Source organism: Pinus tabuliformis, chromosome 2_2 (genome assembly GCF_031772625.1).
Source record: "Pinus tabuliformis cultivar Carrire ecotype Pingquan chromosome 2_2, CPIR1, whole genome shotgun sequence".
Classification (NCBI taxonomy): domain Eukaryota; kingdom Viridiplantae; phylum Streptophyta; class Pinopsida; order Pinales; family Pinaceae; genus Pinus; species Pinus tabuliformis.
In genome coordinates this window covers 467,008,353-467,028,380 of record NC_142300.1, presented here as the reverse complement: position 1 = coordinate 467,028,380, position 20,028 = coordinate 467,008,353, and the positions used below count along the sequence as shown (strand labels likewise).

The 20,028-nt window shown below is 37.5% G+C and overlaps 1 protein-coding gene across 1 annotated transcript; it reads left to right on the top strand.

Annotated features, from left to right (window-relative positions):
* The first annotated feature begins 12,275 nt into the window (after positions 1-12,275).
* Positions 12,276-15,097, top strand: LOC149193336 (laccase-12-like). Its single transcript, XM_089406580.1, has 6 exons — positions 12,276-12,470; positions 12,758-12,909; positions 13,001-13,251; positions 13,367-13,495; positions 13,586-14,530; positions 14,643-15,097. The coding sequence occupies exons 1-6, from the start codon at positions 12,348-12,350 to the stop codon at positions 14,771-14,773; spliced, it is 1,731 nt and encodes a 576-aa protein (XP_089262706.1). The 5' UTR covers positions 12,276-12,347; the 3' UTR covers positions 14,774-15,097.
* The last annotated feature ends 4,931 nt before the right edge of the window (positions 15,098-20,028 follow it).

Sequence of the window (20,028 nt, the reverse complement as noted above, 5' to 3'; positions counted from 1 at the left end):
ATTAATGTTGGCAGCCGGTGAGAGAAGAGCGCATTCATGGCGCTCAGGTTCCAAGAGAGAGCCATGGATATTAAGGCTGGAGCAAGGCTGTTGCTGCGACATTCTTGGCAAGACCAGTTCGAGGTGCAGGAGTGCTGGAACATTCTCTGCCCTCTGGAGACTCTGGAGATTGGGAATTGGATCAGTGAAGCGGAAATTCTGGTCAGTTCCTCCGTCCATATGGCCAGAACAAGAGAAAGACAACCATGTCGAAGAGGGCCTGGTCGTGGGGCACCTTCTCGCCCTCCCGCAGCGGCAGAAGCGCATCACCATTGTTGTTGTTGCTACTGTTTTCGCAGAGTCGGAATTCCCCACCTGCAAGTATCTCAGTTCATGGACACCTCCGTCCCGAATGAGGGACCGCCAGGGCCGCCTGCGCTTCCAGCATTTGGCACAGCCGTTTTTAAGTTGGGAAATCTTAATGCCCATATTTCAATCCTCTTTGCCAGAGACGCAGAGAAGGACCATGATGGAGCAAGCAGCAGAGAATTACCCTCTGCGAATCAGTTGGACAAGGTCGAGGAACAAGCAATCGATGCAAAAGGAAAGGCGCCCATCCATATTCAGACGCAGGAGGCGTCGACGTCCAGAGCGGGAGCGGAAGAGGTCCAGGCAGACCCCCAGGAGGGCTTTGGGTACCCGGTCGTGGAGATGGAGCCGGAAGAATTGGAACCAGAAGAATAGCGCCACCATCCATCCTCCTTTCAGGTCCTGTTTTGTGGTCTTCTGTCTCGGTCGCTTGGTCCTGTTTTGTGGTCCTCTGTCTTGGTCGCTTATTATGAATGGGTCTGGTAATCTTTATGTAGGTCCTGCTCTGTTTTCAATTATGTCACTTAGTTTATTATGGAAGTCTGCTAATATCCAAGGTCGCCCCTGCGTGGGTAGTGTTTTTGAGTCTCAGCCCCTGCGTGGGCAATGTCAAAGCTAAACAATGACTTTTGATGAGGTTTTGGGGCATCCAAAGCACAATGCAAGCAAATGTCAGCTGCTATACCACAATGCCATCGCTGGCCTTGGAAAACTTGTTTCACTGCATGTAATTTCTCTCTGTATATAATATAATTTCCTAGAGTAGTCTTACTGAGAAAAAAAAAAAAAGGTTTGCAACATTATCACAAGTATTACAATATTCAATATAAATCTCTTTTGACTGAACCTTCTCCCTAACAAAGTGAAACTGTGTATCGATATGCTTTATGTTTTTATGAGACACTGGATTGCTTGCAAGTTTGATTGAGCATTGGTTGTCACATTTGATAACCGTAGGATCTTTTTGTTCTTATCCAGCATCATGGAGAAGTCTCCTCAACCAAACTGCCTCACATGTTGCTGCACACATTGCTTGATACTCTACTTCTGCTGAATACAAGGATATAATGTTCTGCTTCTTGTTGCTCCATGCAATGACCCTGGACCCAATGCTGAATGCATAATCTATTATCAATCACCTGTCATCCAGATTTCTGGCCCAATCTGAATCTGAGAAACCTATCAATCTAACATCAAACGAATCAGTTTATTTAATACCAAAGTCTAAGGTTCCTTGAAGATACCTTAAGATTCCTTTCGCTGCCACCCAATGACTCTCAAGATGCTTTGACATAAACTGGCTCAGATCACTAACTGCAAAAGCTAAATCAGGTTTAGTTGTAGTTAGATAAATAAAACTCTCAACTATCTGTTTATATAGTGTTTCATCAACCTCCTTAGAACCATCATCATTATGAAGTTTGAGATTCTGCTATAAAGGCACAGAGGTAGATTTTCACTGATCCATTCTAAACTTTTTCAATAAGCTCCTGACATACTTTCCTTGAGATAGAAAAGTCTGGCTAGAATCCCTCGAGACTTCAAGATCCAAACAATAGTGTAACTCTCCAAGGCCTTTCATCTCAAAATCTCGTGACATCTGCACTTTGATTTCTTTAATGACCTCATTTACATTTCCTGTAATAATAAGATCATTTACATATAAAGAAATCAAAACAATTTGCCCCTTTTCATCAAACATGGTATACAAATTAGGGTCTTTCTTGCTCCTCTTATAACTATGTTGCAGGAAAAATGAATCAATTTTTTCATACCATGACCTAGGTGCCTATTTTAAACCATATAATGCTTTCCTCAATCTACAGACTAAATGTTCCTCCCCTATTTAACAAACCCCTTAGGTTGCATTAAATACACTTCTTTTTTTAATTCACCATTTAAGAAAGCAGATTTCACATCTAGCTGGTGTATCATCCAATGATGTTTGGTAGCTAAAGAAATTAACATTCTAATTGTGTTTAATTTAGCTACAGGGATGAATGTTTCCTTATAGTCTATGCCTTCTTTCTGCAAGCACCCTTTTGCTACCAGCCTAGCTTTATATTTTTCTATAGTACGATCTGCTTTAAATTTTGGCCCTTATAACCATTTGCAACCTATGGGTTATTTTCCTTTAGGTAGTTCAACTAAATCCCAAGTTTCGTTCTTAAGTATTGACTCATATTTGTCTTCAATGGTTGTCCTCCATTCATCATATTGCCCGCTTCCTTATAATCAGAGGGTTAAACAACATTTAACATACTAGTTATAAGATCGTGATACCTATATCTTGCTGGTAATTGAATTTTATGGACTGACCTCAAATCTGTTTTGATCATCTCTTGGTGGACTTGGCTTGCTGACTACATCTTTACCATTGGATTCTTCCTTTTGCTGCTACTGTTGCTACTCATGCATGTCCCCTATTTCATCACTTCCATCTTCCACCAGCAAATGCATGTGCCATTCTTCATTGCCTCTATCATGGTTTCCATCATCAACCTACTCATGGAATACTACATCTCTACTTGCAAACACTTTATGAGTAGATGGATTAAACAATTTATAAGCTTTAAACTCTGTGTAGTACCCAAAATATATGCATTTAATGGCCTTTGAATCCAGTTTCTTCCTATCCTCCTTTGGAACATGAGCAAAATCTTCCGAGCCAAAAACTATTAAATGATTAACTGCAGGCTTAAATCCTAATAAAACTTTGAATGGGGTCTAAAAATCAAGGCTTTTTGTTGGACTCCTATTCTTTGAATATACTATAGTATTTATTGCTTCTACCTAAAATCCATTAAACATGTTCTTACCTTTTAACGTGTTGCGTGCACACTCCATAAGGGTTTTATTCTTCCTCTCTGCAACCCCATTCTGTTGAGGAGTGTGGGGTACTGTGAACTACTTAACTATCCCATGGTCCTTGCAATATTTGATGAAACCAACCTTCTTGTATTCTCCCCCTTTACCTGAGTGGAGAATTTTGATGAACTTCCCTGTCTCTTTTTCAACCATGCTTCTGAAATCCTTAAAGTATTCAAAGGTATGACTCTTCTTTTTGAGAAAATATACCCAGGTAAATCTCGTGCAATCATCAACAAATAACAAAAAATAATAGGCACCTCCTAATGATCTTTTCTACATCAGCCCACATATATCAGTGTGCACAAGCTCTAGTATATCTCTCTTCTTTCTATCTAAATTGGAGGGAAAATCATCCCTATGCATCTTCCCAAGAGCACATGCTTCACAATCAACATGAGAATTTTTCAAAATAGGGAGACCATTGACCATACCTCGTTTCTGAAGTAGCAGCAGGTCATGAAAATTAATATGACCAAATCTTTGATGCCACAAGTTCTTTGCAGTCATAATTGATGAAGCTAAATGAGTTACGAGGGACATTAAACATGAACGAACTAGTTGATCTTAGTTGTAGGGATGTTGTTATTCTCCTTAAAAATCTCCTATAGTGGTTTGTCTCTCTACTTTTATGGTGTTTAAAAAAAGGAAAAAAATGTTGTAATTATTCCTACAACAATGAAGAAGTCGATCTACAGGGATGGTATTGAAGAAGTTTTAATCAATGAAGTTTGCACAAATATCGAGTGTGCCAAAAAATTCAGGAATATATTGGTAACATGAGGCCTCTCACTAGAAGCATCCCAACCCGTGTGCTAGAATTCCAATCTGTGATACAGTTCCATTCATATTGATTTGCAAAAGTAGTAGTTTTCCAAGCATGTAAACGAGAATGGAGTTTTATACACTTCGTCGAAGTGTGTAGCTTAAATTTTTGAACCCAAGTTCTTAGTGCAACATTATCTGAAGTTGTTGGTGTATAACAAGAAAGTGAAATCCACATAGTTCCATCAGTAAGATCTCACCAACATATGATTTGGAATAAATATAACAATATTAGATCGAATATGAGCACCATGGGTAAAAAGAGAAAATTGGGTGATATCTATGGTCACCACAGTGGACTTCAAAGTGTAAAGGAAAAAAAAAATCAAGGGATGGAGCTAGAGTCTTCTTGGCTTTGGGATAGATGCCTTTCTTTAGTGTTATGGGCTTGCACAGGATTCAATGACGAGGCTTAGTTATGTTATAGGTATTTTATATTTGATCCACTGCATTCTTATTTGGAGAATGTCCATTTGAAGCAATGATATAAGGAGAGGCAATTAGGATGACATTCTTGTATATTATATGTGTGCTTGGGGATAAAACTTAGCCTTCCTACTATCAAGTTTCTTGCATGCAAACCAATGAAAATAGAGGTTACACCTTCTCATGTTTCCATGTGAATGCAATAACTTTTTAAACTTAGGTGGTGCATCAAAATTTACAACCATTTGAACTTGACTGTAGATTCAGATATCAACGAGCTCATCCAGTTGACATTTTAATTAAACTCTCCACCATATGGTAGCTCATGTAAAATGTAAATGAAATTTTCATTTCAAATATACAGAGATGGACTGGGAATGTCTCATTTCACCTCCCAAAATTGAAATGGCAGATTTTGGTCACTTAATGTAAAAATTCCAATCAAAGCAACAATCATACAGTAATTTAAGTTCGACTACTGCCACATACATTGTTTTTTGTATTAAATTGTCAATCTTGTAATTAAATTTATATGGAAAAATATTGAGACTCCATGGAGTTACGTATATTCATTGATGATTGTTTTGAAATCAGAATTAATGATTGTTCATTGTGCGGGAGTGTTGAGATCCACTCAATGAGCTAAGTTCATTGTGTAGAGCTTCAGACTCCAAGATAATGAGTCAAAGCACACGCATATGAATGTGCATTATTATTACCTATGAACCTATTAACATATGCTATCGAGGTAGATATGTTATTAACCTATCAGTATGCATGTAAATTAAACTATTGTTAAAGGTTGTGCGGAGATATTTTTTCTTTCATTGTGTGGAGTTTTCTCGGCTCTCTGTACAACCCTTAATCAATTAATTAGCGATAGCGACAGAGGCATGGACTATGTTGCATTGTAGGTATTACTCTTTGTAATATATTATATGGAAATAATATATATTACATTGTTATAATATGTAAACAATACATTAAAAATTAAAAGATTTTAATAAAACAAACTTATTATATGTTAGTAGTCCTTTTATCTATTTTTTTTTAATTAGAAAAAAAAATATTTATATTAACGTGAAAAATATGTGTTTGGAGACACTACCACATAACAAAGTTTAGAAAAATAAAGTCTTTCTCCCATTAAACTACAAGAAGTTATGAGAAAGGGAAGGGCTAGCAATAATGACATAATCTAATTATTCAGAAGGAAGAACATTTAAATCGAGGACACACCCCATAGATAGAGAAGAGGAGTGTGCTGAGGAAGAATCTCCCTAATGGAGCTAACCTAAAAAAGGTTGGAGATCCACTAATTATTTTCGAAGAGCTTCTGACTCATCCGTAACAGCCTGAGTTTTTATCCTCTGTTGAGTTGCCAATGCATCCACAATAGTCTGCATTTTTACCCTCAGTTTGATAAATAATTCCATAAGCAAAATTAACAAAGATGCAATTTGATTGTATTGGAGTTGAAGATGTAGAATGTCTTGTTGCAGTTGAGAAAGGGCCTTTTCCCAATCTAATTTCACAAAATTAAAGAAGGTGAAAAATAAATCTAAAACCAATTGCACTATAAGCCACCATACTACTACACCAATTGGAAAATTTCCAAATGAAACCACAATTGGAGGTACCCCACAAAAGCGAGGTACCCCACAAAAGCATCCTAGAAAGGCCTCTCACTGCACAACTAAATCCACTCAAAGTGGAGTGAAACAAAAAATAAGGAGAAAAAATAAACCCCAAAACCAAGATAGCACTTGATAGACCATAATACACATGTTAAACACCAATGATGCTAAAATCCACCCCACTTCCACAACCCCTATCAAAGTTCCATATAAATCCCTGATTATAACTATCTCATGAAGACCAATTGTTGAAGCTTTTATAGAACCACCAAACCAAATTGGTGGGGAGGGGGAGAAACTAGAAAAAAATAAACCTAGGTGTTGGGACAACATTTGTTTATCAAAAGGGTCAAATTCCAAATCCTTGGAGAACATTGATCATACCAGAAAATAATTTTTCTTGAAAGGTTGAGGCTGATGGGGGTTGCCTGGAAACACCCAAGAGGGGCACACAACATCCCAAAAAGGAGAATAGGGTACACAATGAATATTTTCCCAAGGAATCCAACTTCAATAGTAGACCCCCCTACTTCCTCATAGAGACACAGAACAATGTTTACACCAATTCTAGACTTAAAATTAAATTTAAACTAGAACTGAGACTGCCAGGACCTGTGGAGGCAATTATAAAATGTAATCATACCTTAAAGTGGAGATTTACTTATAGGTTGACTTGATAGATCCCATATGGAGCTCTAGAGTGAAGAAATCTCTCAAATTTCAAATCATTTCTCCCCCCCATTGCGCAAAATGAAGTTGGGTTGTCATTTCCTACATTTTCACCATTATGGAGCTCACTTTTTGTAGATACAATTCATTCAAAAAATATTATGGTTGGCTATATCCCCTCCTCCTACTGTGGGAACCAAATCACCAATGATTGCAAAATGAATTCCACATTAACCTTCCCCTGTAGAGAAATGAATTTCACCACCTTGGTTACAATTTTTTGTTGTCTTGCAACTGCAACATGGATGTGCATGAAGAGAACATGGAGGGGGCAAGTTGTTAGACCCCATTCCTTTCCCGACCATTTCCAACCTATGATCCATTTCCATTTTTAAGAATGATTGTGGATATATTGGCCCCCACCCAAGACTCCCCCACACCTTCCTACACCTTTGCAAACCCCAAGGTCACCTTCCATCGCCACCAAATCCCTGCCACAACCACAAATAGATAAATTACAAGCATAACAATTTCACGTAAAACACCCCAAAAATCCAAAAAGATGTTTTTTTCTCATTTCCTTCCAGATGTAGCTTGAATAGATGTAATTTACTTTTTCAGTAGTCAATGGCACTCATTTCATCAGTTTTAATCTTTTTTCTGCAAAAGTAGGGTTAGTAGGAAGAATTAGGGTTTGCTAGGGTATGCTTTACACTCCAATCTTCTTTCTCTTTCTGCAAGTAGAATAGCCTCTTTAGAGTTAGCTTTCTTTCATCATAGCTAAAAACTTCTTCTGAGAATTCATAGAAGTTGGCTTTAGCTCCTAGTGATCTTGTGCCAGCTGACCAAGTGACAGCCTACAGTAAGAGTTAGTACTTGTGCATACAGCACCGTCGCTGCCAAGTTTGTTATGAACTACCGGGTTGATAAAAGTAAAGTAGGAATCCCTAGGAGTTGCAACATTCTTGCTGCAATACTGGTGCTCACCAATGTTAGATAGATCTTCCCTTGTTCATTGGTTGTAATGACTGTCACGTCCACTGTGGACTGTTTCCTTGGATGTTGGACATGCCTTTCTAGTTCATTTGTGTGTCTTCCTTGGTGGTACTATTACCTCTCACTTAGAGGCTCAATTTTCTCCCCCTTTTGTAGTAAGAGAACCTAGACACAGTTGCACTGTATGCTCACCAAGCACTCTCACCTTGCTGTTCGAAGACACCATTGTATCAATCTCCTATGCTAAAAGCTAGAGCTAAGGAAGATCTTTGAGGATTTGGCAACTGAGTCTTTATACTGGATGGGACTCCTACACCAAAAGATGTGAGGTCTAATTGGGACTTCATATCGGGGAGATCCCCTTAGTTGATGGATTTCCAACACTGTCAACAAAATGGCGCTAGAAGGAGGGAAAAACGATAGGCCATGCTCGTTGAGTCTAGTTAGAATCTCTTATTTAAAATGGCTCTTCCCAAAATCATAATCCTAGGATGCTTTTCCAAAGAGCTTAATTGTTCCATCCTACAAAAGTTATTCATGACCTGTCTGAACACAAGTTCGATGGTGAGGGTGAATCAACTTCTAGTGAACATCTGTTTCAAGTTATCCGTATTTGTATTTGTCACAAAATATGTTCCAAAGATGTCATCCCTAGATTACTCACCCTCGCATTCAAAGGTCGTGTTAGTCAATGGTGTCATACATTACCCATTGCTTCTATCAATTCATTCGGTCAACTTTCCAAGATGCTTCATAAAGATTTCGATAAGTATAACCACCAAGATGTTTGTGAAATAATCAATTGTTTAAGAATGAAGCTTGATGAATCAGTAGAGGATTTTTTTGAACTAGTTTTTCTTGAAACAAGAGTTTGAGAGCTTGGTTCATGTCTCCTTATATGGTGAGCCTGAACCTCTTGTTTTCATTTCTTTCCCAACTCTTACGAATCATAAGGCACCTCAAATTTTAGAGGAGGAGCTTACTAACCATTTTGTTCCTTGTCCTCCTCCTTTTTCAGTCCTGATGAGGGTGCCTCCTTGTGGTGATTGTAAACTTGGGAAAACTGCGAATCAAATCTCCTGTCCATCTTCTCATTATTCTTCCACTTTAATGGAGGGAATTCCAGAATGGCTCATGAAGCCTATGATGAAGACTCACTCATCCATTGTGCAAGAGGATGTCACCATTCATAACTCTAATCTCAAGGCTGATCTAGATTTCTATCATCCTCTATCATTTTCACATCTAGACTCTTTGTACCATGACTCACTTGATCAATCTGCTCCATCAGCTGGTTCTTCACGTTCTCTTGAGTCTTGATATCTATCAAGCCTAATTTAATGATAAGGTCTTACATCTTCTCTTGAAAAGGGTATCTAACTAGGGATCTTCCTTTATTTCCCACAGATGGAGAGTAGTGTTAAAGTTGTCTCCAAAAATACAGTCTTGGCACCAATCAAAGTCCATTAGCATTTACAGGGAAGATCAACGTTTTATTTTTTCTTGATAATGTAGTAGCATATAAATATCGAAGAAAAAACATATCTTTTGAGAATGTAAATTCAAAAGTTGAACCACGAGCTAGTGAATAGTGGATTAAAAGGAGAGCAAATGAAAGTTAAGAGAAGACCATACAATGCACAAACCTCGTGAGGCTCCATGAGAATTTACTATCTGAAGTTCACACCCTTTCAATAAAGTTGAACATTTTCAGATAACATCATGTTCCCCCAATTTAGTCTCTTGGAGAAGGAGGACCAAGGGGTTTTATTTTATAACCAAGCTCTTAACTTCAACCATTCTTTTTTCTCACCCTAATTATTTGTAGTTCTAGGAGTGGACTTTCATCATTTACTTGTGGATTTAGAGCCCCCTTGAAGAGGAGCATGGCCAATTCCTTTTCTGGTTTGCTTGAGAATCTTTGGGAATGTTTCTTTTAATGACCTTTGGGAACCCAAATCATTATCTTTATCTACATGTGTGCTTCTCACATCTCGATTTGTTTGCTGGCCCTCTTTCCGTGTGGTTTTTCTCTATTTTTCCTTTCACCTTCTAATTTTCAATTGTTGATCCAAAGGTAGAAGATCCTCATGGGATTCTTGTATTTTTTGCGGAGTGAATTAATTCCTCCTCTTCCATTTTAGCGTGTTTGTTTGTATCAACTTGTTCCTAAAGAGGGATATCCTCCAAGGGAGGCATCTCAACAATTTGATGCTCAAAGCTCACGTGATGAGATTCCACTAGAGGATTCTCTTAATGGGTCAAATCCAGAATTTCCCATTTTCATATACCAAGTTCAAGGCTTCAAATTTATTCCCTCTAGGGCCCTTGAGATTATTTGAGGAAGATTCTTCATCTGTAGTGGTTAATTTCTTTGGAGAATAGGGGGATTTAGATCTTGATCCATTTCCTTCCTAAGGTTTTGTAGCCACACTCTCCTTTAGAGCTCCCTTTCTTTGTTTTAGCTGCTGCCATTAATCACTCTCTTGATTATTTTTCTAGGTCTCTTCCTTCCTTGGAAATCTAACAGGAAAATGCCCATCTTCATGGAAAATATTATATTTTAATGGTAGTTGGTCTTAATGTACCCCTTGATAATGAATCCAATTGTCTAGCTACAAGTTGATTGTTGTTGGTAGCCCCTTATATAGATCCATTTCAAAGCAAATTCAAACAAAATATCACATTCCTTCTTATGTCTTGACCCAATCAATATATTGACCCAAAGCATTACAAATATTCATGAAATTTTCCTCATCCTAATAATGAATAGGTGGAGACAGAAGGAGGTGGGAGAGAAAGGGAGAGAGAGGAAGGAATGAGAGAGGACTTGAGAGAGAGGAGAGGAGGGTGAGAGAGATGGAGTTGGAGGGGGAGGGAAGAAGAAAGACATCAAGAGAGAAAGTTGGAGAGAGAGAGGGTGACAAGGGAGAGATGGATAGAGAGTGAGCGAGAAAGGATAGCAGGAGGGAAGATAAGGAGAAGGAGAGAGAGGGAGAGAAGGGGAAGAGAGAGAGAGAGGGAGAGAAGGGGAAGAGAGAGAGAGGATGAGGAACGGAGAGAGAGTGAGATATATATAGATATGGAAAGAGAAAGGGAGTGAAAAGGGAAAGATGGAGAGAAAGCGAGGGAGAGAGGAGAGAGAGGGAGGGAGAGAAGGGATGAGAGAGAGGGAGGGTGGAGAGAGGGAGAGAGTGAGGGAGATAGTAATAGAGTTGGAGGGGAGAGAGAAATAGAGAGAGAGAGAGAGAGAGAGAGTGATGGGGAGAGAAACAGGGGGAGGTGGGAGATGAGAGAGAGAGGAAGGAAGAGAGAGAGGACTCGTGAGAGAAAAGGATAGAGGGAGGGAGAGAGATGGATTTGGAGGGGGAGAGTGAGAAAGGGAAGAGTAGAGACACAGAGAGATGGAGTTGGAGAGAGAGAGGGAGTGACAAGGAAGAGATTGAGAGAGAGTGAGTGAGAGAGGAGAGGAGGGAAGAGAGAGAGGAGAGGAGAGAGAGGGGGAGAGAGAGTGAGACACATAGATGAAGGGGGAGAGAAGGGGAGAGAGAGAAGGAGATAGAGAGGGAGATAATGACTAAAACAAACATAGATCCATCTTAACTCGAGATCTATCAAGCGCCGAGAGGGATCAAATCTCTTGAGGTGCAAACTTCTTTTTTGAGTGGAAAAGTTGAAGAAAAGTTTGCACCTAGAGAGATTTGATCCCTCGAGAGTTAAGATAAATCTATATTAGTTATATACAATTTATTAAATAATTCTACATTAAATACAATTTTTTAAAGTATTTTTAAAGTAAAAAATATATCTTATATTAACTTCTCATTTTAATTAAATAAAAACCATCCATCATATTAAATTCTTTATTATTATTTCCTTACCATCCATTAAATTCTTTAATATTATTTCCTTACCATCCATAATGATCATGGGTCGTTTCATAATTATTTTGAATGTACTATTTGTTTACAATTAACTTACAAGAATAATTATTATGATCGGACTTAAAATCAACACTTCTTTACAAAGATATTTCAACGTACTAAAACAATATAATTAATCAGATATTTAAACCCTCTCCGTGCACACAAAATTTGATAACAATCTTTGTGGAGCTTTCATTGTTGCTTCTTGCGGTACATGATGTTGTGCATAATTAATAATGGGGAGAAATGATTAGAGAGACTATGAACATAGTCTTCATGTCTCCACCAAAGATCAGATGATTGATTCCCGATTCCCTGGGGTGGTGCCGTCATCGAGTGAACAGACCTTTCGGATGTTGTACAACGGTTTGAGTGTGCTTTCATCTTTAATCTGGAGTTCAGCTCACCGATTTTAGCCTTTTTGTAACGACTTTCAGCTTCACCAGCTTTTGCCGTGATTTTATAATGACTTTAACAATTCGAACATAGACCAATCACCAAACTGAACTGAACTGAGTTCAATTGATAATTATAAATACTTGATCTCGGCAATTTTGTGATCCATGCCTATCTCGTCCCTTCCTCTTCAACTGTCAATTCAATTCTGTGCAGTTTCAAGTTCGGATCGTTCTGGTGAATCAATCTATAGGCAATGGAGGCGTTCAATCAACATCTGTCCGCGCAGCCATTTGCAGCCAGATTTGTGGAGATGGTCATATGCCTAACCTTGTTCACTGCTATGGTCTCGGCGAAGCTACACACTCACATATTCGTTGTATGTCTTCCCACCTTCAATATTCTCCATGTAAACGTATATTATATTTTGGTAGAAAAAGGAGCTATATTGCGGGAGATTTTTCTGGTATTATTTGATTGCTTTATGGATGCACTTCATGGCCGTTCTGTCAATAACATTGATACACACATCGTAAATTCTTTCACACTAATTTCTCTGGGAAATTATTTTTAGTAGTTGCCTCGGTTCATTGAATATGTGTCACCTGCACTAGTCATGTCAATTTAAAGTAATGATGTTTGTGGCTGGTTAATCGCAAAATTCAGCTTCGATCTACACCTGTTAAAAGGTTATGTGGGACACACAATATCATCACTGTGAACGGACAGTTCCCGGGTCCTACGCTGCATGTTAGAAACGGAGACAAACTTAAAGTGAAAGTGCACAACCAGGCGCAATATAACGCTACCATTCATTGGTACGTCTCTAGCCCACCGAGTAGTACTGCATCATATTGATGTTAATGCATAATTTTAAAAGGAATAAATTGTTTATGCTTCTATTTACAGGCACGGAGTGCGGCAATTTCGCACAGGGTGGTCCGATGGACCTGAATTTATAACACAATGCCCCATTCGCCCAGGGCGAAGTTACACATATAAATTCACCATCACTGGTCAAGAAGGGACTCTATGGTGGCATGCACACAGTTCATGGCTTCGAGCTACTGTGTATGGAGCCCTGATCATCTTGCCAAGGCTGGACACCACTTATCCCTTTACCTTTACCAGGCCGCATCGCCAGATTCCCATTCTTCTAGGTATACTGCCGCATTATTCAATGTTTTATGTTCTTCTGTTAGAAATATTAATTGTGCACCATTTCAATTTAAGTTGTAATGCGATTGAAATATTTGACCCTGTTTGCATTGACAGGAGAATGGTGGAATAGGAATCCCATGGATGTTGTGAATCAAGCAACCCGAACAGGAGCTGCCCCCAACGTTTCAGATGCATTTACTATAAATGGACAACCAGGCGACTTATACAAATGTTCTACTTCAGGTACATTAGACTGAATCTATTCAGATATTTCCGAATTTAGTAAGCTCGCAAATGATTGGTCGCTAATGGCAAACGATGGTTAACTTGCAGATACCTTTAGCGTCTCGATGAAAGGTGGGGAAACTAATCTTCTACGTGTTATCAACGCTGCACTCAATACTGACCTATTCTTCTCCATTGCTAGCCATACAATGACAGTTGTCGCTGTGGATGCCTTGTATACAAAACCTTTTCAGACGAATGTTCTGATGCTCGGCCCCGGCCAGACAACAGACATACTTCTCACTTTCAATCAGGCTACAGGTAGATACTACATGGCTGCTCGAGCATATTCCAGCGGACAAGGAATTCCCTTCGATAACACCACTACCACTGCCATTTTAGAATACGAGGGAAGCTCTAAGACTTCAACTCCAGCCATGCCTAATCTTCCATTCTATAACGACACCAACAGTGCTACTAGCTTCGCTAATGGTCTTAGAAGCTTGGGCTCACACGACCACCCAGTCTTCGTTCCTCAGAGTGTGGAGGAGAATCTGTTCTACACCATCGGTTTGGGGTTGATCAAATGTCCAGGGCAGTCTTGTGGAGGTCCCAACGGATCAAGATTTGCAGCAAGTATGAATAACATATCATTTGTCCCGCCAACCACTTCTTCCATCCTTCAAGCTCAGCATTTTGGCATGAAAGGAGTATTCTCCACGGACTTCCCTGATATCCCTTCCGTGGGATTTGATTATACCGCACAGAACATCAGCAGAGGCCTCTGGTCCCCTGTGAAAGCCACAAGAGTGAAAGTTCTTAAATATAACTCGACGGTGCAAGTAATTCTTCAAGGAACCAATATATTTGCGGGTGAAAGCCATCCTATCCATCTCCATGGTTATGACTTCTACATCGTGGGAGCGGGCTTTGGCAATTATAATGCACAAACCGATCCTCAGAAGTTCAACCTGGTGGATCCTCCTATGCGCAACACTGTGAACGTTCCAGTCAATGGCTGGGCTGCAATAAGATTCGTGGCTGACAATCCTGGTGAGCATTTAATTTGTTTCACAGCATTCCACTTTCCTTCTGTACTGGTGTCATGAATATTGGATCCTACTTTGCGCATAGTGGTAATTATGGTGATCATTATTTATTGCAGGCGCTTGGGTGATGCACTGCCACTTGGACGTGCACATAACATGGGGATTGGCCATGGTGTTTGTGGTTAACAATGGACCTGACGCTCTTTTGAGTCTCCAATCACCTCCCAGAGATCTTCCGCTATGCTGAGGAAAACTGTGATGCATAGCGATCCTCTATTGGTCCCACTTCATTCTTTTTCCTTCTCGTCACTTTGCTCCTTCCATCGTTTATGTCTATCTTGGGATCTCCACTTGTTATGACAAAGTTCCGCGCCATTATTTCTATTCACATTCAGTGGCAATTCGTGGAAATTTTTACAGTCACACGAGCATAATGTCGGAAATGCTCCATTCTTGTCACCAGTACGTAAATGAGAATATTCTAATGTAGAAAAATAAATAAACATAATGAACCAGCCACAAAATCATGAGTTGAACGAGTTTCAGCGCAAGTAAATCATTCATTTTTACACTGTCGCCTTTGTATTAAAACGTCAATATTACTCATAATTAAATATTTATATGGAAAATTTTCTAGACTCCATGGAGTTACCTCTGTTCATTGATGATTGATTCGAAAGCTGAATTAACGATTGTTCATGAGGCAAAGTACACTCATATGAATATCAATTATTATTACCTATGAGCTTATTAAACTATTCTATCGATACACACGTGCTGTTAACCTATGAGTAAGCCTGCCAATTAAATTATAGTTGAAGCTTGTGCAAAGAGTTTTGTGTGGAGAGATTTTTGCTTTCATTGTGTGGAGCATTCTGCACAACTTTTAATCAATTAATTAGCATACAAATAGAGGAGAGGAAAGGACTATGTTGCATTACAATTATTACTCTTGTTAGCATACAAATAGAGGAAAGGACTATGTTGCATTACAATTATTACTCTTGTTTAATATATTATATGGAAAGAACATATGTTGCATTTTTATAATAAGTAAATAATTCATTAAAAAATTAAAATATTTTAATAAAAAAAACTTATTATATGTTAGTAGTGTTTTTATATTTTTTTTTGAATTAGAACAAAAAATATTTATATTAATGTGAAAAATATGTGTTTGGAGACACTCCCATATAACAAAGTTTAGAAAAACAAAATCTTTCTCCGATTGAACTACAAGAAGATATGAGAAAGGGAAGGGATAGCAATAATGGCTTATTCAGATTCTTCAGAAGGAAGAACATTTAAATCTATGACACACCCCATAGCTAGAGAAGAGGAGTATGCTGAGGAAGAATCTTCGTGATGGAGCTAACCTGAAAAAGATTGGAGATCCACTAATTATTGTTGAAGCGTTGTCAGCTTCTCTGCAATGGCCTACATCTTTATCCTTCGTTGAGTTGCCAACGCATCCATAATGGCCTACATTTTTACTCTCTCTTTGATAAATAATTACATAGTCTCAATTAACGAAGATGCAGTTTGATTATATTAGAGTTGAAGATGTAGAATGTCTTGTTGTAGTTTAGAAAGGGCCTTTTCCCAATCTAATTTCTACATATTAAAGAAGGCAAAAAATAACTCTAAAACCAATTGCACTATAAGCCACCATGTTATCATGCCAATTGGGACTATGCCACAAAGGTGGCCTAGAAAGGCCTCTTAATGCACCACTAAGTCCACTCAAGGGGGGAGTGACGCGAAAACTAAGGAGACAAAATAACCCCCAATGCCAAGATAAGAATTGATAGACCACAATACACATGTTGAGCACCAATGATGCTATAAGCCACCCCAGTTCCACAACCCCTCTCAAAGTTCCATATAAATCCCCGACTATTACTATCTCATGAAGACCAATTGTTGAAGCTTTTATAGAACCATGAAACCGATTGGGAGGGGACAGGGAGAAACCAACAAAAAGTAAACCCAGGTGTTGGGACAACATTTTATTATCAAAAGGGTCAAATTCCAAATCCCTGGAGAACATTAATCATACCAAAAAACCAATTTCCTTGGAAGGCCGAGATTGATGGGGGTTCCCTGAAAGCACCCACGAGGACATCACCTCGACCCTTGACTTCAACCCTGGCCCCCAAGGGGCGCACAACATCCCCATAAGGAGAATAGGGTACACAATGAATATTTTCCCAAGGAAACCGACTTCAACAGTAGACCCCCCAACTTCCTCATAGAGCCAAAGAACCAATTCTAGACTTAAACTCAAATTTAAACTAGAATCGAGATTGCCAGGACCTATGGAATAAATTAAGAAAAGTAATCATACCTTAAAGTGGATATTTACTTATAGATTGACTTGATAGATCCCACACAGAGATCTAGAGCCAAGAAATACCTCAAATTTCAAATCATTTCTCCCCCCATTGTGCAGAATGGAGTTGGGATTTCATTTCCTGCATTTCCACTATTATGGAGCATTTTTTTTGTAGATCCAATTCATGCGAAAAGTATGGTGGTAGGCTATATCCCCTCCTACCGTGGGAACCAAATCGCCAATGATTGCAAAATGAATGCCACACTGACCTTCCCACGTAGAGAAATGAATCTCACCATCTTGGTTCTAAATTTGTGTTGTATTGGAACTGCAACACGTGCAGGGGGAAAATCCTCAGATCACAATATTTTCCCGACCATGTCTTGGAACTACAACACGTGCAGGGGGAAAGTCCTCGGATCACAATATTTTCCTGATCATTTCCAACCTATGATCCATTTCCTTTTGAAGAATGGGTGTGGATATATTGGTCCCCACCCAAGCCCTAAGTGAGCCATTGAAATTTCTTGGGATAGGAGAAAATAAAAGTTGATCATTAACTATTAATGACCCCATATAGCTTAACTTCTTAGTTTTAATTGTGTATGCTTTGTTGTTGTTGATCCTTAAAACATGATAATATTGATATTTAGAGAATTGAGAAAGAATACTTATAATCCTCCCAATAATTATATTAATTGGAGTCCCCTATGATTAAAAATTAAAATATTGGATATAATCGCTTTCCTGAGCCAATGAGGGAACTTGAAATAATGCATACCCTTCCACTTGGTTGTTAGAAGTTGTCTCCAAACTCCAATCAAAATTTGTTTGGATTTTTCTTATGAAGTTGAAGATAATCCCACATCTCCCATCTAGTGTTTTTATACACGACCAGATTTAGTGAATGTACTCATTTATTGAATAATTTGATATATATGACATAGGTTGAGCTTTATTTACATAAAAATATCAAAAAATAAAATATTAAATAATGATATGTACATAAAAAAAAAATTAAATAATAAACTATTAAACCAAACTATAGACTTCTCACTCATCTTTGTTGATAAATATTAAGAATTGTTGTTTTATGTTTTGTTTAAAAAACAATAATGTTGTTGTATTATTATAATATACAAAGATTTAAGGATATATTGATTTATATCACTAGATTATTTATTAATTTAATATTATTTATAAAACATAAATATTTTTTTAAATATATTTTTTAAAATAAAATTTTAATGATCATATATTTACATTTATCAAAAAATTGATATTGATTTCTAATCCTATTTGATCGCTTGCACTAGATGCATTGATTTCATTGTAGATGTCGATTTCTAATCATATTTAATACCTTATACTAGATGCATTGATTTCAACATAGATGTTTATTTCTACTCATATTTGATTGCTTGCATTAGATGCATTGGTTTTAGTGTAGATATTGATTTATAATCCTATTTGATTGTTTGCACTAGATGCATTGATTTCAGTTTAGATGTTGATTTCTAACCCTATTTGATTGTTTTCACTAAATGCATTGATTTTAGTGTAGATGTTGATTTTTGATTTGATGCAACAAGATGTATGGTGTATATTAATTTCAAAGTAATTAGATTAATAGTGTGCAATGATTTCAGTGTAAGCAAATCTCTACCTCGTCCATCTACATCTCTATCTCCCATTGTCTATGCTTCTCTATCACTCTATCTCATCCCCTAAACATACACTCTCTCTCTCCATATCTATATATCTCCCTATGCCACCTTCCTTTCCCCTCCCTCTCTCTCTCTTCCCCTTCTCTCTCTTTCTAACATTTTTCTCTCAATATCCATATCTCTTCCTCCCTCCCTGTCTTTGCCTCTCTCTTCTTACCTCTCCTCCCATCTATATCTCTATTTCCCCTTATCTCTCCTTCTCACCCCCAAAACATACACACGCTCTCTCAGTGTAAGCACATAAAAATTATTCAACCATAAATACAATATTGGAATTTTCATCCTAAATAAAATGTTTGCTTACTTGAATTTATAATTGGGTACATTCTTATTATTCCTATTTTCCATCATTCAACATTGTTAATTACTTTGCATTCAAATGCGGTAATAGAAAATAACTACCGTTGAAAATTATTTGGGGTTTAATAGTCCATAAGTCACAATGATTGACTTTGGAGAAAACTATTATTAATATTAGAGAAGGGACAAGGTATGTTGTTTAGTACAATAGCTCGAGTTAAATATTGGAATGGTATATGATTCCAACTACTCTTTTCATATGATCGATATGAGAAAATGGAAAACAATAGTTTCAGATTGATTGCAATGAAGATTGTTTGTAATTGCTATATTCCTAGTATTCACATTTTCTATATATATAAATTGTACATTGAAACTTTGCACTTAAAATTTGTATTTCATCATTCAAGTTACTAAGAGTCTCTCTCATTTCAACAAACTGAGGTAACAAAGAAAATTTTAAAGTAAATTGACCAAATTAATCTTAGACATATTTAACATATCTAAAATTATCAAAATAATTACATGTTGGGCAAATTTTGTATGACCGCAAACGACTGAAACCATTCTAGATCCATCTTAACGCCAGATCTATCAAGTGCCGAGAGAGACCAAATCTCTCAACCTGCAAACCTTTCCTCAAGTTTTGCACTCAAAAAATAAATTTGTACCTCGAGAAATTTGATCCCTCTCGATGCTTGCTAGATTTGGTATTAAGATGAATTAGTGTAATATAAGTGTAAATATATCTCAAAATTAATTATAATATTCTCTTTTAATAAAAAATATTATAAAATAAAATTCAAATAAAATATTTTATATAAATATTTTTGAAAAAATAAAATAAACACTAACCGTTAGTATATATATATGAAACGTATATCATATTCATAATAAAAACATAAATGCTAAGAACAATCGCCGAAATATATTCATGTTGAAAACAAAGTTAAAATCTCTAAGTTACATCATTATACTTCCACTCATTACCTTCTTGGCGGAATCATCACAACATGGGCGTTGTTCCGGGAAGGAATCTAAAATTTAATGGATTTTCTATGAAATTCATAGATGTACATTTAAGATTATGATGAGATCTCGATTATTTATTTACACAATAAAGGCACCATTAAAGGCAGG